The sequence below is a fragment of the Triturus cristatus genome, chromosome 8, assembly GCF_964204655.1.
Source record: "Triturus cristatus chromosome 8, aTriCri1.1, whole genome shotgun sequence".
Taxonomy (NCBI): Eukaryota; Metazoa; Chordata; class Amphibia; order Caudata; family Salamandridae; genus Triturus; species Triturus cristatus.
Genome location: NC_140591.1, coordinates 1,233,130,797 through 1,233,154,426, shown reverse-complemented (window position 1 = coordinate 1,233,154,426; position 23,630 = coordinate 1,233,130,797). Strand labels below are relative to the sequence as shown.

The 23,630-nt window shown below is 41.5% G+C and overlaps 1 protein-coding gene across 1 annotated transcript in view; it reads right to left on the bottom strand.

Moving 5' to 3' along the window:
• TSPAN7 (tetraspanin 7) overlaps positions 1-23,630 on the bottom strand; it is a 217,142-nt gene that overhangs the window by 9,858 nt on the left and 183,654 nt on the right. Inside the window, exons 2-7 of the mRNA XM_085622917.1 lie at positions 21,879-22,067; positions 17,708-17,782; positions 14,128-14,223; positions 11,635-11,790; positions 7,202-7,285; positions 5,814-5,886 (exon numbers count right to left, since the gene is read on the bottom strand). Coding sequence (XP_085479043.1) covers positions 5,818-5,886; positions 7,202-7,285; positions 11,635-11,790; positions 14,128-14,223; positions 17,708-17,782; positions 21,879-22,067 — 669 coding nt within the window. The 3' untranslated portion in view covers positions 5,814-5,817. The remainder of the gene's footprint in view (positions 1-5,813; positions 5,887-7,201; positions 7,286-11,634; positions 11,791-14,127; positions 14,224-17,707; positions 17,783-21,878; positions 22,068-23,630) is intronic.

The following is a 23,630-nucleotide window of genomic DNA, read 5'->3' as shown; positions in this document are numbered from 1 at the left end:
TAGGGTTCACCCATGTGAGTACACCTCTAGCATGAGAGGTGAATCCTGCAAAACTACACTGCCCTTGTAGATATCTCAGAGTTAACATGGAATTGTTAGGGGCCAAGTGAGTTTCCTGAATCATGTCCACATCAATCTGATGCCTTTTCACGTATGCCACCACTTTGCAAAGTTTTCTATGATTGTTCAGTTCTTGAACATTCCACGTCAACAACCTAACCTTGCCAGATATTTTTGGAGCAGCTCCGGCTATGATCCTACTATTTGCAGCATCATGACACATATCCTGTGCCTATCACGTACTCCCAATGTGATCTCATGAACATGTACTGTGCAGAATCCAATAATAACATTTGCCCAAACATCACCCGCTCAGCCTATGCCCCCCCAATTAAACATAGTGGACCAAGCACCCACCCCCTCTTGCACAACAAACACGGCGTAGGGCGACACAACAAGCATCAAAACACAGTGTGAGTAACATGTGGGAGCAGATGTTGCCGGCATTTCACCTTACTCATTACTAGCGAAGCCCATTTCTTAACATGGTAAGGGTGCTTCCCTTCTCAGACAAAATTACAGCTCTTTATGTATCTACATCATACTGGGTCTACCCCCTTTCACTCAAACCCGATCATACAGTATACTACAATTACACTGTCCATAGTCGGGAGGGTAAGAATATGGCCCTCCTAATTCATTCCCCAGATATCTACGTATCACTGGGATTTCTTTATCAGAATCACCTGAGGAACTAGATCAAGGGGCTGTAATAGTACACAACCCAGCAGCCTAGCTAATAAGAAGAAAGAGATATAATAAGTCCAAGAGACATCTTGCATTTTTGTTCACAATCCCCAGGTATCCAAGTTTATATAGGCTATTTGATCCCATCAAACATTTACACTGCAGCTCAAATAATAAGGCAATTGTGAGGCTATTTCCCCAGTGTACCTGAAAGCATAATGGGTGCCACTGTTCACAGCTCTTCCGATTCTGGGGCCTCATCGCCCTGCATATGCGGATACCTCGGGAAACCTTTCTGACTTTTGTCACTTTCTCTTTTTTTCAAGAATGGCAGCGCTTGCTTGGGTTCAACAAAAATATGTGCTTTTTCATTGGCGTGTAACTTCAGATTTGCAGGATACATCATGTTGTACTCTAAATTAAGGTTACGAAGCCTGCATTTCACCGGTAGGAATTGGCGTCTAGCATCCTGCACTTGCTGTGTGAAATCAGGATAGAGAGAAATGTTCACACTCTCATAATGGAGGGACTGCAGTTCTCTGGCATTGCGGAGGTCAGCATTCCTATCCCTGTAGTTGAGCACCCTTGCGATGATGGGCTGCAGGGGGGGACGTCGGGCACCAGTCTCGGGGCCAAGGAGCGATGTGCCCTCTCCACAATGAAAATATTAGAGAATGTATCCCTACCCAGCAAAGTCACCAGCAATTGTTCAACGCAGAGTTCTATGTTCGGAATGTTTGTAGACTCTGCAATACCGACTATGCGGATGTTGTTTCTCCTTGAATGCACTTCCAAGTCTTCTGCTTTAGACTGTACATTGTGCACAATTTTGTCTATTTTCGTGATAGAGTGTGAATTAGTGCTGAACGCATCCTCCGTGTCCGAAACCCTTTTCTGGACTGTGTACAGGTGCTTCATGTGTATATCCAGTCATTTGGACATTCTGTCCATCCGAAATATAAGGGCATCAATCTTCCCATCAATCTTGGATGGACTGCATTGCATTTGCAACAGGATTTGTATCAAGTATGGATCTGTGGTTGTGTACCCCATCTCTGATCCCAATTCTGAGGCGTTTTTATCCGCGTCCAATTGCCTGGTGGTCCTGGGTGGTTCAAAGTGGAGCTGGGACTGAGATTTGTTGATTCTCCCCATTGTAAAGTTAATCCTGGGCCTCAGTTCCCACCAGCTGTATCAGATGCTCAGAGTAGAGAGGGGGCTTCTGCGTGGCCAATTAGTTATCCGTGCAGATCTTTGTGTGTCCCTTGAGCGGCTATAACTTCTTGCCACTGTTACCGGTCCCATACCGGCTAAACTGCATGGGACTCACTAGGCAGAGCCGTGCAGGATATCGACTAGCTGCCCTGTAATTTTGAGGTTAACTGCCACGTAGTATCTTCCAGAGGACCACTTCCAATGGTCGGTTCAGCACTATGAGGCCGACCAACACTAATGCGTCCTGCACCACACAACCGGTCATGTGGATGTAGTCCTAATCAATTAATGGATCAGTGCAGGAGCTGGGGCCACATGGGGAGACACTAAGGGACGCCTCCAAACAGTCTTATACCATGCCAACTCGCACCCAAATCACAGTAGGCGCACCGCAGAGGGCAACGATGTGTCCACCAGAAAATCTAAATAGGCCTCTCCCCACACCTCCACAAATGGATGCTCCGCTGCTTCAATTACTCACTTGGGAGAGTACTGTGCTGCTTATTTTCCCTCATTATACAGATGTTCTCATGCTGCCGTGCCCTCTCTACACTGGGGTACAGGGGGTGTGTGCAGGAATCTTCACGAAGGGCCCAAATCCAGCCGGGCCTCACGCCAGCTCAGAAGCATGCATCACGAACCCCTGCCGAGGAAACTGCAATGTCCCTCCGGAAAGGGGCCCCCCAAGGCACGCCGCTGCACAAATAATTCACTCTGAGTGGTTCCTCACCTCAGGAGCCTGAATCAAGTGTGGCCTTCTCGGATCACCATCCAGTTTTTTCTACCGCACCAGGGAGTCTCCCAAGCCGCCGGGCGATGTTCCAGCCGCCTCTCTCCCACCACATAAGATGGGCAACAAAAGCACTCGGAGCGACAGGAGGCTGTCGTACCGCTCCTCGGTTCCACCACTGCGACCTCCGGGAAAACGAGCACGTGTCACGTGCACGCCCAGCTACAGGCCGCAACCCAGCACACCCGCAAGTCACACGCCTCCAATTCGTCGTTTTTGCTCCGGTTTCAGCCAACTGTCACTGCCAGGGACATTCGTGCACCCCGCTGAGCAGAAGGAGATCGGATTGAATAGCTAGAGAAGCAGGATCGTGGAGGATTAGTTAGTGGGCTCGTTGAGCTACACATGCGGCCATCTCGGGGCCAGGCAAGCTCCATCCTGCCAACTGCAATGGTTTTTAGTAACTATACAATAACATTTGAATTTGAAAAAAATTGAATTGAAGGATACTTGTATTATAGCGGCTCATGCTGTAACCTCCTTTATACGTTTTTCTGATGCTGCAATAGCTGATATGCATTTTGTATGTGTGCAAGGACTTATTCCACTGTGCTGCCGAGGATTCATATAGCACACGTAAAGTAGGCACTGTGCTTGCCCATGTCATACCTCTTCTGTGAATGTGTGAGGGATGATTGGACTGCTGCTGTTAGACCATGACATTGTGTCCTCCTTACTAAAAATGTATAGGATGTACATTGGGAAAAAATGAGTGTATATACTTGAACTCACAAGCTGAGTTTTTTTACTGCATTTTCAAAAATTGCGTAAAAATGTAAAAGGGATATTCAGTGAACATGACATAATTTTAGAAATTGAATAGCTCATATTTGGGGGCAAGATTTTCTAGTTTAGTAAAAATGACAAGCTTATATTTGATGGCAAATTAAGTGCATTTACTTAAAAGTAATTTATATTTTGAAAGCATATCAGTGGATTTATATATTATTTCACGCTGGCATTTGAGAGATAATTCAGGAGGATTCGCAGACACTTACTCCTTGTATTATAACTTTATTTTGTTCCTTGTGCAGAGGTACTGAATTACAGTCAGGGTTGGACTTGCCTATAAAGCAATCAGGCAGTCCACGATGGGCTGGTCTAACAGGTCAGTGTGTCGGCCAATTTTTTTACTGTTTGTGGGCCTGTTTAATGGTCTGTTGGTTCGGTTTTAACATCGATTTAACTAATATTAAAACAACCATTGTCTGCAGCAAGCTCAAATCCATGCAGTCTCCTATACCAAGCACTGAGCGAGCGAGTTTCTTTTCAAATTCAAAAATGTCCCCGATTTGCAAACATAGACCATTTTTTCAGATATGTAACTCAGTAATGGGTGTCACTTTTATTTTAGTGCCCAACTTTATTTCCTGTCCCAGTCCGATGCTAATTACAGCAACAACAGCATTAAAGGGCCCTTAATATAGGATATACAACAGGTAACTGCATTTTCCCATAATGCGAGAATTGGGAGAAGGCTTTATTGGACCAGAGCAATCATTCCATATTATGTATTTGTATTTCATAATTACTTGATGCTATTTACATGAAAAGTTTCCTTTTACCCAAACACTATCAAGTATTTTCAAAACTCTTGTGAAAATGCTTAGTTACTTTATTCAGAAAGTGGGGATGTAATGGGGACATATTTGTGTTGTACTAACAAGAATATTTTATGAACTGAGAAGTTTTGAAGATTCTCTCTACAAGGAGCAATAGGCCTTGACTGCAGCTAGAAGACTGAGGATTTGCTTAACCTTTCATAAAGTAAGATTCTACTTAAATAATGGGCAATGGTGAAGTTTCAGCAGTGCTGGTTGTGACTTTCATTATTTGGCATGTCTGAAACTTTAAATATGCCACTTTACACAACTCTGCATAATGGTGCCCAATGAGACTGGGTTCTGTAGAAAAAGACTTGCCAAGAGACATTTTCTGCCTAAAATAGTTTCCCGATGTTATCTTACATGATTTATTTCGATCGCACGTAATCAATTTTTTTCTGAAAGTGCAATTTCCAGCAATTTGGTGAAACTTTAATGGAATTTGGTGGAAAGTATTATGCAAATTTTCACACCCCTAATCATTATCTGATTTTTATTCTCATGCTTTGAGACACATTATTTCAGATGTAGGTGCTGAGAGTGAGGGACTTTTTTTATTTTGGCAGATTTGTGATGCCCTTTCAGCCCTCTTTATCGAACATTGAAGAATTATGCACTTTAAATAAGGTGGAGTGGACATCTTCTACTTTTTGACAGAGGCAGTGCATCTGCCAAACTTCAAATAAAAAAAAAGATTTATATGACATAATTCCTGTGAACAAATGGGTTTTAAAACTATTTTTTTTTTTTGCAATAAATGGAACCATACATGTAATATTTAAGTATGATTAGTGCAACCAAAAGGAAGAGGCTGCTCTCAGTAAACTGAGTGGTAGTTTTTCTCCCTGTGGTTGAAAAACATGTCATACCAGATAGGTAGCGGTGTTGCCAGAGCATGTGAGATCTGGGGAACTTTCACTATCCCAATCTTGCGGTTTCCAAAGTAGGTCTCAGTTATACTGTGTGATGAACACTCCCCTGGACAAGGCCAGATTGGAAAATAAAAGAAATAGGAAATAGAAATGTATGGAGATGCTTATATACATTTGTTTTTAAAAGGATGAAGTTAATTCATTTTACATAACCCAATTATTTAAGCTGCATGCAGTTTTTAAAATCTATTTATTTGGAATATTTTGCTGTAAAATGCACCATTTGTCCATGTTGTTAAATACATTTCATAGTTGCAAAACAAATGCAAACCCAGTACCACTTGTCAAGATCACTTGTTGTGTCAGCTACTGACCAGGTATATACACATCCCAATAGTTAGGACGTTCGCGTGCAACCAAATCACTTGTTTGTTATTTCACTGTCCTAAGTTCAATTTGCTATTCAATTCACAGGAATCTCAAAATCCCATCTATTAACAAGCGACCCCACCATGAACATATTGAGATGAATAATGGAAGGGTAATACATGTCATCAAGTGGCTTACAAAAACAGAAGCACTCACCTTATTACACCATCTCGTACTGATTGGCCGTAATAAATCGCGAAAGACAGCAAGCCAAGAGCATTCCAATCAACTATGAAAAGCACAAAGAAACAACATCTAATAAGCATACTCAGAAATGATAGTCACATGTTATTATCACAGTTACAGTTCACTTTTTTTTATATACAGAAAACTGTTTTTTAACCCAGAGTGCCACAAAATTCAACGCAACGTCCAGCAGCGCATGGGCCTATAAACGGTATGTGCACATGGCTATATGAACGCTACATCGAAGGACATAAAATTTCACGTGATTGATCACTGTGCAACCTAATAGGATCCAATTGAAGTACCTGATCATTGAAATCCATGTGATTAATGGTGTGAAGGCCATCACGAGTACTTATTATGTGCAAATATCACTCCGTTATGAGGCACAAGGCAAATTATTAAATTACTTAATTTTGATTTTGGTAATTTCTTTACTCTTAATTCACACTTTACAGTACCAGCATGGTTTGGAAATCGATAACATCCGATCTGCTTTAATATTACGCAAACATTAATAAAAAAGAACCTATGAGAACAAGTCCCATAAACTGCGGCATCCCTCTATGGATGCCAGCCCTCCCATGGTAATTCCAACTAGATTTGAGCGGAAAGAACTGCACTGTAGCCATGATCCTAAGCTCATAGTCAGGGGGGTTTGAAATGAACGCCCTGTGGTTTGGAAACAGAAACGTATTATAGAAAATGGAACAAATTAGCAAATTTTGAAAAATTGAGAAACAGAAGCTGGAAAACTACAGTTATTGAGGTTATAACAATAACATTGTAATAAAGGTACACAAATGAGTAACATTACACTTAGAAGTTGGGTTTATGACCCCCACATGATTGTAGAGTTTCTTTGGACGTTGTATCAGGCTACATTATTCTGTCCACAAAGATAAGATTACATTGTTGTTTTTAATACTATCCTTGGGAACAGAATAAAGTGGGATAGTTCCACCAAAAGGTAGTTTTTGCTGATTGTCTTCTCATTTCACTCTGCCTCATCACCCACACCTGACACTCACATAGGGACAACTTTCATCTTGAAGAGCTCCTCGTGGGATCAGGAGTCAAAGCCCTCGCCTCAGAAATTGCTGCGGGTTGAGGAGGAACCCTACGATGACGCATGCCACCTGAATGTGGGTGGGGGCTTTTGTCCTAGAATCTTTACTATTAGGATTTTATTCACTTTCAACGATGTCAGAAACAATACAATTTTTTCACTGAGTGACAAAAAAAAATTCAAAGCATTGTACAGACCCGGATATATTTTGTGGTTTTGTCAATTATGTGAACATTTCCGTTTCAAAAGTCGCACTAAAGGATAGAGAAGCAAAAATATGAATTTGTACCTGAGAGAATGCAATCCCAAATGCCACTCCAGCGATAATTCCCATATTTGTTTCCATAAAACTGGTCACAAGCTCATAGCACCCCTGCAGATTTAAAAAAAATGACAATGTTGATAGGTTTGCATGCGTGAGTGAAAGACAATGATAAGTAAATTCTCAAATGACAGACTATCATTGTTCACCCACAAAGATGGGGATCAAGTGGTTATAAAAAGTTCTGGAGAAGACATTCTCCTATTGCGATTATGTAACGGGAGAAGTTTGCTATAAAATTATTTGCAATAAAAATAAGAAAAAAATCAAATACTGCATTGTTTTTGCATTGCTAGTTTTTTTGTTTAATTGGACAGTTAAATGTATGATTGTATGGACGAGTACTAATGTCATGGTCAGAATTTTTGGAGAGAATTATGATTAAGTGTTAAAATATGTTTTAGTTCAGGTGCATCTTACACTTTTGAAACTCTGCCTACTCGGGTTAAGTCTCGTTTTTCTGCTTCTGGGATAGAGTAGACATTGCTCGTCAGCATGCTCTGCAGGTAATGGTGGCACCATGTCATCAAATATACAGTAATCCTAGGAGGGCTGCTTGATGAGGAAAACATGTAGAGCCAGGAAGTCTGTGGCGAAGAAGATGAGTTGGAGTGGCCTGACCATATCTGTGGCAGCGTCTAGCCTCCATTTTGTGCTTCACATTTACGCAAAAAGATTAGCGATCAGCTATGCAAAACTAGCATGACAGGTTGTGACAGTCAGAAAAACAATCACTGTCATTAATAATGGCAACAAAAAAAAATTCAGAAAAATATAACAAGAGATTTCTGCTACCAGAGGACACAGAACGTAATTAACACAGGGCAAGAGGCATCACTCCTGAGTGAAGTTACTGCACTGCAACATTAAGGACATGTTGCCACCAGTGAGTAACATGGAAAAGGGGTAGAGACACATTTAGGGCCTGCATTTCCCCAGTTCTCACCAAGAGTGGCCATTGGGAACACCAGATGTGTGGTTTGCAGAGTGCCTTATATGATGGGTAACTAAGAAGAGTGCAGGGGCAACATCTACCGACAAAGAGACAATGGCAGCCTCTGACAGCTGGTGCACACATCTGGAAACGGTCATCCTCTAAGTCATATATCAAATAGAATAAGAGGTTCTTAAGCATGATCTTTCTTGTTAACCTCCTCCATTCTCCTTGTCTTATTCTTATAGTGGGACACAGTGTAGATTTTAGATAATCTAACTGCTTTATGATATAATTAATAATAAGGTTAACCTTTGATTATTCTCAAGACTGGGGGCGGGTTAAGGAAATATAGGTGATGTGCGACAAGGAGGTTTCTTCTTTTTCATGAAATCTGCACTATGATTTCTGGCGCTTAACCCTATTTCCCTGATTCTGTAATAAAAAGGTTGAGCTTGAAAACCATACCAAAGAATTGTCAGTAAAGTCCCAGACATATCATAGGCTGGGACTGGGACAACTGAATGTCTACTGAAGGGGCATTCTGCCATGGTGAGGAATTCAGGCAGCTGGTGACTACTGGACCCAAGAGCTAAAAGGCAAATCCTATGTTACACTCATGAAGTCTTCATGGTCAAGTGAAGTCCTAAGCAAGACACCATGGAACACAGGATAGGGGACCTTGGGGGAAACCCTGGCATGTATAAATGAAGACTAAAAGTGCAAAATATAGCCATCAATAGCCACCTCCCCAGAAGGCCCTTCATAAAACCTCACAGAGACAGATGAGAGAAGAGCTTGTCGGGTGAAGGCTAGTTCCAAGCTTCAAAAGAAAACCCAGGAATGATGGTAAGGGAAGTTTGCAGATAGGCCTCGTGGGCGAAGACGGTGCCCATGAGCCAGGTTTGGCACACAGCCTCACAATTTTTCTGCTGTAGCAAAGCATCTGTTCCCAGAAGACCCTTATGGAAGTGATTGCTATGCAGCTGCTAAGGGCACCAAGGTCGAATTCCTGTTCTAATCCCCACAAAGCATGTTGGCCTAAGTCTGTCATGTAACCTAGATATGAAACTGTGGGCAAAGCCCAGTGTTATGCCACAAGAGGCACCTTTGGCTGGGCCTAGTCCTTGATCCTAAAGGGCTATGTATTCAGAGCTCTGTGTCTGGTTTCACAGGGCAACTATAGTTTGAAACTCGATTTTACAATCACCAGGGCTCTTCTGCCCACAGAAATCAACACATTGTGTGGAAGGTCTTCAGGTGGAAAAAGACTTCACACGCCTGGTGAAATAGGGGTCAACCACCATAAAACTAAACTATCACACTATTAAAACAGAAGAATACATCAGGTTTCACTGATGGAATGAAAACCAATAAAGGGAAATTAAAAAAAAAATGTACACAGTACAGGAGAGTGCAAGTATCGAGCACATTAAGATGTATAAACATGACAGCAAGAGGCGTGGGTCTCGAGATCTGGAAGCCATTGGGTTGGCGGAAGGCATGGCGAGACTGTGAAGGACCAAGAAGGCCCCTTAGCTTCTTGTTAGCCCACCTTGTGCTGGGCGAAATTAACTCTGGTTAATCAGGCGTCAGGAGAAGAAGGACTAGACATGGATATATATATATATACAGACTACTTTCCATATATGCTACTAGAGTATACATTTCTCAGAAGGGTTTGATAATTGGCTAAAAGGCTGCACAGTTTAAGACTAATGTCTTCCAATAAATGAACAGGGATCAAAGAGAACAAAAAAGAAGATGCATGGCTGATTTCTCTTCCGCTGCTCTCATTACTGGCTGTGCCTGTCTGACGCTGGAGCAGCTGGCCCATAGACAGCTTTATATCTGCATAGCCTCATCAAATGGTAATCAGATTTGGATATTCTGTTTCGCTGCATGAATCCAAGCATGCTGTTTCTCTTAATGAGCTCCTGCAGTCTGCAGAAATGTACATGAGGGTTGGGTGGCATTATCTCTTATGTAATATAAATTGGCCTGGGTGGCGTTTGTGGCGTTCTGCTCCACAGAACTCCTTTAAGTCCTGAAAAAACTCTGCCGCACTCCAGGTTGTTCTGCAAGCAGCATAGTGTTATAAGTCGCGCTGCTCGCACAGATTTTCAGCACCAGGAGTTTGCCCCTTGCTGTAAAATCAGCGCAAACGGCACTACGCATCACAGCAGAGGTTCTGCTTCTTTCTGCCACTCGAGTAGATATTACACTCGAGCGGCAACTTCCTCTATGTGAGAGGCAGACTTTTCATCGCCAGCGGTCATGACCTGCCACGACCGCCCGCATGGAAAATCTCTCCGGGAGGAGATCTAGCACGAGATTTTTCTCACCTGCGCTCGCGAAATGAATGTTAAAAAACTCTGCTCTGCATCACTTTGCAGAGTTTTGCGAAACTCCTCATGGAGTGCGGAGTGGGCAGGCGGAATTCTTCGCTTCCACCTAAATATAATACCACACATTCACTGGGGTCATGTTCATCAGCTTCGGTTACTACTGCCTTCAGATGCAAGGGTGTAACGTGCTAGGGCACAAAACAAAGCATGTTGGTTGTATTCACTTTCATTTAACACAAAATTCACTTTCTATATGGCAGAGGAATACGGTGCTTGCATTTCCAAGAAGAGCGAACAGCTTATATTCACTCGTTAGTAACTACACTATATCCTTTCAACACTTTCATTCAGAAGAATCCCTAACTTTACAGGGATGAGGATGTGCATGGTTTCCCAGCCAGGCATATCATTCTATGACCCTGAAGCATCTATATTTCAATTTCCAGAACCAACAGTCTTCCTCATGTGTCCATGTGATCCTGCTGTGGAAAATCTTATTTTAGGAGAATATTTATGCCTTTGGCAATTGTAGTTAAGCAGCAGGCCTGTTGCCTTATTTTTCTTATTTGCACTTCTTAATCTTTGGTCTCTTTAAATGTCTGGGTTTGGCTATGGGCCACAGTCCTCTAATGGGTAGGTTAGCTCTACCTTTGACTCTCCCTTACTCTAAAAGCAGATGCAGCAAGTCTCTCTTGTGGTTATCAACCAAGAATATCCATTGAGATTGGCAGGAGAGGGAACTCTGCTCTGATTTGCATATCGATTGTACTGCCCTACTGCTGACTTTCTTCATGTGCAGCCAGGACTGGTTAAATATCCAGATCTCCAGCCTCCTTTGTGTATTTTCCACCAACCTTGAGCCTTTCATGTGGCTCCAGGGCAAATTCCCTCCTAGTGCCCTGGGGGCAGAATTCAAGTGAACATTCCTTAGGATATCTGCATACAGAAAGCTGGGTTTTACACACTGGCATGTTTGTGAAGAACACACTGCCCATGCTTCTTAAGTTTGAAAGTTGACACATGTTGATAGTCACAGAAGGATCCACAATCAATGTTATGTGCTACGTCACTCACTCATTGGCTGCAACTTTCTTGGTACCATCCAGATCAATACGTACCCTCTGGTAGACTTTAGTAGCAGCAATAGTCATGTTACGCATGTCCTCAGGTTTACAGTCGTTGAGGTCTGAGCAGCAGCTTGAAGGAATACCATACTCAGTCGAGTAACTGCTACTAGTCCAGTTGTAGTAGCTCTGAACCCCACAACAGCGCAGCTTCAAAGGGAAAAAGGGACAATGATGAATATCCCAGTGGTGCACCTACCTTCCTGTATAGGTTTTGTATAACATAAAATGGACAAAAGCTACCACTTCAAACGTGCAGAATAAATACAACCGAAAAGACAGGTGCAATTGTTGGGACATAATACTTTACATCAAATAAATTTTTAGTATAGAAGAAAAAATTAGAGCATACTAGGACACCCCTAACACAACAGAATGCCACCTCGAAATAAATGTCCCTGTTTGATAAGTAATGTTGTTTCTTTGCCATCTAACATAACTTCATGGAAAATACGTCATATACTCAATTGAATTAAAATACACAACAAGGTAGATAGCATGGAGAAGTGCTATAGCATTCTTCACCTGTAAGTTATCTGTGGTTTCATAACAATAAGCATAATAATAGCCATAAACAATATAATAACAAGAATAACAATCATAAGTCTACTCCTAATAATGATATGAATATTTAATAACAACAATAACAATCATAATCATACTCGTGATAATCATAATAATATCTATCGTCATTATTATTATTATAATTATTATTCCATGGTTGATAGGATTATTATTATGATTATTAATAATATTATTTAGAGAGCTTCATATCACGTTTTTGAAATTTCATGACTGAATATTTAATAAAAACAATAACAATCATAATCATACTCATGATAGTCATAATAATATCTATCATTATTATTATTATTATTATTATTATTACAAGGTTACTAGAATTATTATAATGATTATTCATAATATTATTTAGAGAGCTTCATATCACGTTTTTGAAATTTCAGGACTGAATATTAACAACAATAACAATTATAATCATACTCATGATCATCATAATAATATCTATTATTAAAATTATTACATGGTTGATAGGATTATTATGATGATTATTAATAATATTATTCTTCATATCACGTTTTTGAAATTTCACGACTGAATATTTAATAAGAACAATAACAATCATTATCATACTCATATCTAATATTATTGTTATTATTATTATTATTATTATTACAAGGTTACTAGAATTATTATAATGATTATTCATAATATTATTTAGAGAGCTTCAGATCACATTTTTGAATTTTCAGGACACTGAAGACAACAGGTGTTACATGTGATCTCTTTCATTGGTTTGGCAGCTCCTAGTGGTAGCCTGATGTTCTCGTCATTGAAGCAGAGGCACATTTCGGCCCTGCTGCCCTTTGTGTGGGCAAACTCCACCACTCCGAATGGAAGACGTATTTGTAATGAATATTAAATGATCTAAAGTTCCATCATCTTCCAGAAGAATTAGTATGTCCCTGTTGTATAACAGTGGCTCTTCAGTGGCAATCTTCTGGAAAGGGTTAAGACCAGATTCACACAACTTTTAGCCGAATTAAGTTCTCCTGAGGTTCCCACAAAGTTGAACCACCGTTTACTGATTCTACTGACCACAAATTGCCCATACCACTAGGGGAAGTCCACTATTGCCTTCTGGGAAGTTTAAGAGTAGGGCAATGACATTATGAGGTTAGGGGGATATCGGGGATGTGCCACATGAGCTACTTGTACAGTCAGAACGTTGGAGGCATTAAAATCATTTGGTGTAGTCATTCTTTCAATAGAAGCATAAATATTCTACAAAAGGTGGGAGCTAGATAGAGTGTTTACAGGCTGGGGAAAGGAACTGGAATGCCGCCATGTTTGATTAGGGGTAGGGACTGGAAATTCTACACCTGGAACCTTTTTTTTCAAGTAAAGAAAAATATAAATAAATGAGATGTTCTGTCTACATCATATGTCTGCAAAACTTAACTTTTGCACAGTGCCTGCCCTGCGAACCACAGAAGTACTCAGGGGGAGGAGAAATAGGCATAGAAATGTTTATGGTTTTCATGGTGTCCACAGAGAGTTTTGTAAAATCCTGGAAGTCAGAAATCTACTTAGAACACAGGAGGAAACCTACAAGGTATAGATCAATTTTACTATAATCTCATAAAACCTAGAATTTTCACTAGATTTAAGCTTTTCTGATATGTTGTTATGTTATGTGAATTGTATAACGCACTAATCACCCGAGAGGGTTTCCAGGAACAGGTGAAGTATCTGACCTCGCACATAGTATTTCATTCATGCACACAGTCTCACTTATACGTAGCAACATCCTCAGCCCCTTCACTCACATCACACACATTCCAGCTGTGGTTGCAGGAATGATATAACAAGAGCAATTTTCCAATGGAGCTTTGGCATTAACAAATGCAGCACATATGAGATAATACAGAAGTTTAACTCAGGGGGGCTAGAAAGAGCGGTACTTACTTTGGTTTGGATGTCATCCACCGCAAGGCTCGCTTCATCCTTCCCATTGTAGTTGTGAATAGCTTCCGTATATGTCCTAAGGAAGGTGTCCTTGATCTGAAAGTAACATTAGAAGACACTAAGTTTTTTAAACATTTACTCCTAGATGAATTTAGTATAAACAATTCATTATTGACTAAGAGCCTAATCGTGGATACTAGGACCTGCCTTCAGAGCAAGTGTTGGACCAGGCACTGAGGTCAGCCTAAGAGCTCATACTAGAGACAACCTATGAGATGATGATGGACACAGCCTCAGAGCTGAAGCTGGAGCCAGACTAAGACATCATGCTAGACCCAGCCTAGGATCTGACCCTAAAGGCAGCCTAAATCCGAATCTAGAGCCAACCTAAGATCTAATACTCAAGGCAGCCTAAAATCCGATTCTAGAGCCAACCTAAGATCTAATACTAAAGACAGCCTAATATCCGATTCTAGAGCCACACTACGATCTAATACTAAAGGCAGCCTAAAATCTGATTCTAGAGCCAACCTAAGATCTAATACTAAAGGCAGCCTAAAATCTGATTCTAGAGCCAACCTAAGATCTAATACTAAAGGCAGTCTAAAATCCGATTCTAAAGCCAACCTAAGATCTAATACTCAAGGCAGCCTAAAATCTGATTCTAAAGCCAACCTAAGATCTAATACTAAAGGCAGCCTAAAATCTGATTCTAGAGCCAACCGTAGATCTAATACTAAAGGCAGCCTAAAATCTGATTCTAGAGCCAACCGTAGATCTAATACTAAAGGCAGCCTAAAATCCGATTCTAGAGCCAACCTAAGATCTAATACTAAAGACAGCCTAATATCCGATTCTAGAGCCACACTACGATCTAATACTAAAGGCAGCCTAAAATCTGATTCTAGAGCCAACCGTAGATCTAATACTAAAGGCAGCCTAAAATCCGAATCTAGAGCCAACCGAAGATCTAATACTAAAGGCAGCCTAAAATTCGATTCTAGAGCCAACCTAAGATCTAGTACTAAAGGCAGCCTAAAATCCGATTGTAGAGCCCACCTAAGATCTAATACTAAAGACAGCCTAAAATCCGATTCTAGAGCCAACCTAAGATCTAATACTAAAGGCAGCCTAAAATACGATTCTAGAGCCAACCTAAGATCTGACACTAAAGGCAGCCTAAATCTGATTCTAGAGCCAACCTAAGATCTAATACTAAAGGCAGCCTAAATCCGATTCTAGAGCCAACCTAAGATCTAATACTAAAGGCAGCCTAAAATCCGATTCTAGAGCCAACCTAAGATCTAATACTCAAGGCAGCCTAAAATCTGATTCTAAAGCCAACCTAAGATCTAATACTCAAGGCAGCCTAAAATCTGATTCTAGAGCCAACCGTAGATCTAATACTAAAGGCAGCCTAAAATTCGATTCTAGAGCCAACCTAAGATCTAATACTAAAGGCAGCCTAAAATCCGATTCTAGAGCCAACCTAAGATCTAATACTAAAGGCAGCCTAAAATCCGATTCTAGAGCCAACCTAAGATCTAATACTAAAGACAGCCTAATATCCGATTCTAGAGCCACACTACGATCTAATACTAAAGGCAGCCTAAAATCTGATTCTAGAGCCAACCGTAGATCTAATACTAAAGGCAGCCTAAAATCCGAATCTAGAGCCAACCGAAGATCTAATACTAAAGGCAGCCTAAAATTCGATTCTAGAGCCAACCTAAGATCTAGTACTAAAGGCAGCCTAAAATCCGATTGTAGAGCCAACCTAAGATCTAATACTAAAGACAGCCTAAAATCCGATTCTAGAGCCAACCTAAGATCTAATACAAAAGGCAGCCTAAAATCCGATTCTAGAGCCAACCTAAGATCTGACACTAAAGGCAGCCTAAATCCGATTCTAGAGCCAACCTAAGATCTGATACCAAAGGCAGCCTAAATCCGAATCTAGATCCAACATAAGATCTGATACTAAAGGCAGCCTAAGATCGAATTCTGGAGCCAGCCTAAGAGCTGATACTAGAGACAGCATAAGATGTGATGTTAGAGCCAGCCTAGGAGTTAATGTTAAAGATAGCTTAAGTGAGGATCCTAGAGCCAGCCTAAGATCTGATACTAAAGGCAGCCTTAGATCGGATTCTGGAGCCAGACTAAGACTTGATACTAGAGACATCCTAAGATCTAATGTTAGAGTCAGCCTAGGAGTTGATGCTAGAGATATCCTAAGTGAGGATCCTAGAGCCAGCCTAAGAACTGATACTAGAGACCGCATAAGACGTGATGTTAGAGCCAGCCTAGGAGTTAATGTTAGAGATAGCCTCAGGGAGGATCCTAGAGGCAGCCTAAGAACTGATACTAGAGACAGGATAAGAGCAGATACTAGGTCCACCATAAAGGAAGAAGCTAGGGCCACCCTAAGAGTGTGTACTAGAGCCAGCATAAAAACGCATGCTAGAACCAGCTAAAGAACTAATACTTAAGCCCACTAAGAACAGATATAATGGCCAAACTGATAACCAACCATAGGCCATCTTAAGAGTTGATACTAAGGACTGACTAAGAACAAGTACTAGGGCCGGCCTAAGAGCCCATGCTAACGCCAGCATAACAAGGGATACTAGGTTCACCCTAAAGGTAGATGCTAGGGCCAACCTAAGAGCGGGTGCCATGGGAAGCCTAAGAGCCAATACTAGAGTTACCTGTGAACCAATAGTAGAGCTGGCCTAAGAGTCAATACTAAGGCCATCATATGAGCTGTGACTAGAACAGAGCTAATAAATGTCTCAAGTCTGTTTCAAGTTGTACATAAGGCTTTCTTATGGGGCGCATAGCATTCCACAGTGTGCTGAGGCTATGTCAAGAAATCCACAGCAATGCACATGATACACCTCAGTGTATCGACAGGCTCTACTTTCTGTGATGCAGCCAGTTGCATTGGCCGAAGTTCTAAAGCACACAATTAGCAGCGAACTATCAACTACCGAACCAGTTTTGGACCAATGCAAACATTTAACTTGTTTGGAAACTCTTCCGTGCTCATTTTGTTATTTTTAGTCAGTGGAAAGGCAGCGATGAGGTTTCTAGGGGTTTGGGGAAGACTGGTGAGGTTATGCAAGACCCCCCTCTTCCAATGAATACCTCCTTCTAGAACATGCTGACAGCTAGATGTTTTAAAGTAGCTACTCCTTGAAAAATACAAACCCACAAATATTTGCCTGGTCTACCATTTTTGTGCAACTGAACCTACTTTAGACTACAGCCTTAAGGGGCTGTGTGAGTTTCTCTAATTGAACACACGATAGAGTTAAACAGTCAGTTCAAGAGCAATCCGCAAGGTGGCAGTGTTCCACCTGCTTGTTACAGGAGGCCGGTGAATCAGAAATAAGTTTATAAAATCCTGACAAATTATTTTGTTTGCGCGCCATTAAACAGACACATATTCCGAAACCTAGGTCAAAGATCGCTGAAACCTAACATTTTGAGGAACAATATGAAATGTATCCCTTAAAGTTTGCTGAAGAAATAGGCATTTAAAAAACAAACAAAAAACCACAAAGTTAACTTTACTCACCTCATGGCGGAAAACAAAACCGGAAATGCCAGCTACTAGTTCAGCCAGGAACACCAGGGACAAAAACATAGCATACTAAAAGAAAGGTGATAAACAGAACACAAAGGTGAAACGGTGCACAGAATGTTTATAGGAGACATAGCTTCACAGTACAGGCTATATAAATTGAGTAGGTAACCGATTGTTATGTCATGAGTGAGCCCTGATTTCTTTCTTTAAATCAACAATTACTCCCATTTAGAGATACGGAAGTGCAACAACTTTATACACACATTCCCCACAAAGTGTTGAAATAGCAAAGATAGGTTATGTCCATTTACTCCATCAAACCTGTGTTCTGTCATCGTACCTCAGTGCTTAATTTGTAAAGAAATAAGTGCCAGGGCCCTCGTCAGGAGGCCACTGCAGCTGGCACCACACATTGCCCCTCCCAGCGCTGCTGATGGCAGTACCAACATAATTACTAATCATCACACTCCTACAAGTGTGACAATTCAGCCTAATCCAGGCCCCCAAAGTTATATGATTGGCTTGGGCGGCAGTCAATAGTCATTTTCATTATATATTGGATTAAAAAACAACTGGTTTTCTTCTCATCTTTAAATTAGACAGACAGAGCCACCATGTGGCAAGCAGTTACACGCCTCAGTGTTGACAATTAAGTGCAGAGCCCCGGAAACCACAGGCTCAAATTAAGCACTGTTGTAACTACAGTTCAATATTGTGTTATTGACCCACCTTTCACACCACTGTCCATGCACGCAACACCACCTATTGCCATTTATCGCTACCAAAGAACATGCAAGCAGAAGGTGTGGGTGTGCAAGGGTTTACAAAGAACAGCTGCTTACAATAGCATGAAAATCTATAGAGTCAAGAACTGAGCGTTACTCGTTAACTTACATACAAGAGTTGTAGTGCCTCATTTATGAGAAACTGACTCATCGGCATCTATGCGCCCTTCTTGCAACACCATGGATGCGCCGTATTTAATGTACAGTGCTCCCTGTTGCAAGTAAAGACAGATACGTCAGAAATGCTGCCATATCTGTTGCGGCAAAACCCACGCAGTGAGGTAGCATTGTAAGAATGGCGCAAATCCAGCAATGCATGGGGTAGGCCTGTGCCTATGGCACTGCGTCACCCTTACGCCTCCTATGATGCAGGCGTAAGGTTTTGAGGCACTGGCATCCAAGAAGTGGTGCGGTGATAAATTTCACTGCGCCACTTCTACGAGGTTTACTTGCGGGGGAACGCCCATCCTGCATACATTATACCTGATGCAGGTATAATGTGGCGCAGGGCTTTACAAAGTAACATATCTGCAACCTGGCACATATTTTACGCTGCCGCTGCATCACAAAAAGTAGTGCAACGGCGGTGCAAAAGTGGCGCTGGCACTCATAAATAATCCCTGTAGTGTTTATATTAGTGTTGTATAGTCTGCCTTATAATTTATTAAACTTTAGCAGAATGCTTTTAAAGTGTCGACAATTTAAACGTTAAATAATTCAGAACTGAATTTGGTACGTAATCTTAAATAACAAATTCTAGATTTTCAAGACATCACTTTATTTTGTTATCCCTATTGATTCACAAGGAGACTAGAAGGTCCTGGAAGTACATTTCGCCAAATACAAGGTTCAAAGAAAGGGACCTCGCGATATAAAGCAATGAATAAACCAAAAAAAAGTTAGTCATAAATAAAGCTAAGGTTTCTCAATCGCACAGACTTTATAAAAAGTCGGAAGTTTCTTTTGTGATTTCCTCCTGTATACATTTTTCTCCGCTGGCCTCAAAGAGCACCTTCATGCCTTTGATTTAGCTGCTTTTAAAAAGCTGAGGAGACAACTTAAATACTCCTCCCTGCATCATGTTTACCTACATCGAGCTTTTCATGTTTTTCACAGAAAAAAAATCCCACTGTGGAGAAACCTCTTCTCTTAAACAACATTAAATGCGAAGTTTTCCTGCCGATCCCACTCTGCTGGCACAGCAACCAATAATATAACTTTTGCAAAAAACAAAAAAACAGAAAGAAAGAAAAAAAATGCTATTTGCGGTCAAGATAGGTAAAATGATGTAAATATTTGTGAATGGCTACCCACAAAGTTCTAACTTAATGGTTTTGAAGAAGAGTTTGAATAGCCACGCTGCCTGGCGAGCATCTTTGTTTATTCACACGAAACGCCCCTTACTAGGCCGTTTATGGAGTAAGTGGATCTGAGTTGTTAACAAAATCTGGAAACATTTCTGGTGTGAATCAAAATCTTCATTTTGCAAAAGGAAATCCATCCTTTCCCATCCCTACCAGACATTTAGTTGTGCCACACTTCTAGTGATTCAGGCCTATTGAAGTTTGTGGAGGCATTCACTTGCTTTAATTACAAAATACTAAAGAGAATCTTTTGGTATCATTCATGTGAAAAACATGACTAACATAGAAACCGAACCAGCAAATCCTGGCAAAACAAAAAAAACTGTGAATTTCCCAATTATGTTTTTTTTTCTGTAATTTATCTTTCTTTTGCAGAAACAACATCAGAACAGGAGCAGCTGTTGCTCGGTTCTGTTGTATTGTTTGCACTTTTCTCAGCAAGGAATGTGTCCTTACATCCAAAATTGATGCTAGGATAAACTTTGCACTAAAATATAGTGATAAATGACAGGTTCACATTTCATTAATCTGCATCTCAAAAAGGTTTTCCGAAATTTCACTCAATCCGTGAATCTTGCACACCACCAAATCTAAGCCCTCTGTTTTTGCCGCTGATTGCTTTTGTTTTTCTTTTTCACTGAGCTTTTCTTTTACTTCTACTCCTCTTTGCAATGTTCATCCTAACTCTTCGATCATTTTCTCAATGGATGAAGCTACTTGTGCACTTTCTGATCGAATTTTTTTCTACATTTCGTTTATGGTAGCATTTGTGATAGAAAGATTTCGTTTTGTTTTACTAGCTCACCTGCCAATAGCTATCTGGTCACCTATTTGCATTGCCAGATGCTGGATGCCTCACTTATTCTGCCCTGCATGTTCTTTCTAATGGTCTGGCTCCAGTCAGAGAAGAAAAACAAGCACTGGCAAAACCACGGATGTTTTTTCTTAACAAAAAATATAAAAAGTCAAAAAGTAGCAAAGCAGCCCTATCACTAAAGTGCACATGTGAACAGGCAAAATGCTGTAATTCACGGTGCTAGACAGGAAGTGGGGTATTCCTCATGCTGTATGGTTTGGTGGGTTGAAGCAAATTGTGAATGACACATGGACTGCTCAAATAATTCTAACGTTAAAAGTGGGAAGGTCAGTTGACTATGGGCCCGATTACTGGTATAGAGGGAACAAAACATTGGGTTCAAAGTTAACACATTTGGTCGGTAGTCAGAGCCAAAATGGAGAGTAAAATGAGGGTGCCTGTATTTCTGATCCGTTTCCTGCACGCAGTTCCTGAATTCCAGGTCCATTTCCTTGCAGAAATCCCACCGGCTTCCAGCAGGAGAAATTTATGAAGAGGAAAACAAGTGGAATTACTGGGTGCCAGCCAGCACCTGGTCAGCTCACAATGAAGTGGGCTCTGATCTCCTCTGTTGTAGTTATTTTCTCACCCATGAAAATCACACAAATTTGTTCCTGTGAAGGGTGCCCTTAAAGGTGGCAAACTGGAGAGAACACTCTTTTTTGGGGTGCCAGGGACAGGAATTGTCCACAGCAATTTTGTCTCTGTTGTAAAAACGAGTTATTTATGCAAATGCACATTTTTGCATGACATACTCATGCAGAATTTTGAGTTTAGTCGACAGGCCACATGCCTCCATTTTCTAGCACTGCAAACCTACACTAGGAGCATTTTCAGAACTTCTTGTGGGATTCTTTGTGAATCCCTTTGAAAGTCAGCAATCTATGCCAAACATAGGGGCAATCCTATGAGAGTAGATTTCTGACTTTAACAACCTGGAATTGGTGAACCAGGACCCAGGACCAGAAATAAGCTTGAGGTGGAAAGTGTTATTCTGCGGACATAACAGAGAATGGGCACTAAACAATAATGGATTCAGGAAAGTAAACTCTCTGACATCTTAGTTTCTCTGTTAATGTTTTGGAGATATTGTGGAACTTTGCAATATCGACCCTGAAAGTGAAGCACTTTAATGAAATACCCTTATGTTCACTTACCAGCTTCAGCATCCATGGACTTCCTCGACATGTTGCAAAGCATCCGAACAGGCCAAAGACGATGATTGTAGTGCCCGTTCCAATAAGGACATAGGGTGCGTTGGTGGAGTTTTCAGCTATGAGCGAGATGTACGTGCCCAAAGTGAGCTTTCCCCATACTCCAACAGCTAGTAGGATAACTCCTGTTATCTGAAAGACACAAAAAGAGGTGTGATTAATACACAAAGGTGCAGCAGATTCAAAGAAAAGATGTACTGGGACACAAATGGTAACCCACGCTTCACGTTACTCTTAATGAGACATTTAAAGTTTGTGGTCCCTCAGATCAAATGACCATGCTCATAATACACTGGAGGACGCCATGAGGTACAGCGCACGGTATGTAAGTAATATGGTCGCCATAAGTGGATATCAGAGCCATGATCGACACTCTGGACTTCACAGACCATATGTGTGAAGATGACATGCAGCACTACCTACACGGTAAAGAAAAGCAGGAAACCGATCTATCGACCCAGTACCTGTTGAACAAGAGGGATGATCTCCCAACAGTACCTACAACTAATACCTCAAGCATCAGTGTTTGCTACTACTCAATACACCCCCCACAATCCCTGTGCAGAATGTGCTCTATATACAGTACTTGATTGGTGAAAAACATAAGTGCTGGGGCCCTCGTCAAGGGGTCACTGCAGCTTCCATCACCCATTGCCTGTGCCAACGCTGCCAATGGCAATACTAACACTACTACTGCCATCACACACCTACAAGTGTGACAACTGAGACTATTACAGGCCCCCAAAGCTATAAGAATGGCTTAGGCAGCAAGTATCAGTCATTTTTAATGCATATTGAATTAGTAAACAACTGTTGTTGTGCTAATCTCTAAATTAGACAAACAGCGTCACCATGCGGCGACTGTCATAAGTGCCTGTGCTGGCCACTAAGTGCCAGTGCCAAGCACGGGAAACCACTGGCTCAAAATAATCACTGTCTATATATCCTCATGCAAGAGATTTTGTCTACCAATGATCGCCCTGCTACATTTCGGGGATTATTTTCTGATTCCAAACTACAAATTGATCTCAGAATCTATAGAAAGGTTCACGATTTCAGCTGCAGCCACTGCTGAGATTGAAAATATGCATAGCCACTAACAGGTACTAATTTGGTCCAGGCATGACTATGGAACATGCCAATCAAGGGGGGGCATGGCTTGCCGGGCTGCGGAACGGCTGCTCTGTGAGCGAGCTCCGCCGGCCGAGATATAATCCTTCAGTAATCCGCTAATTGAACAGGGACGAATTTCTGCTCCTGACGCAACTTTGGAGTCGGAACACCTGAGGCAACAAGCGGAGAGATTTTGAGCTGATTCCGTAGTTACTACGTCGAGATCGGTGTCCCGCAGTGAAATGAGCGAGGAATAGGGCGATCTCTGTGGAGCCGAGATGCGGAAGCCCCGTATACCTGAGGCCGTGGTTTCATTGAGGGCCTGTGTGAGCTTACTGATTGCGTCGGCGGGGCTGCGGCACGGATTGGGAGAGGAGTGAGACACGGCTCAATATTGCTGCCAAGGCACAGTGAGTGGTTAAGGGGCACTTTTGAACTATACATGTCGGACTGGGAGAGGCCTTTTACGACCGAGTGCGCCATTGTGGATGTATGGAGTGGCGGACCGCACGCACTGAGGAAGCGGCGCTTAGAGGAGAGCACGAGCTGAGTGTGCAAGCTGGGCCTAGCGAGAAGATACGC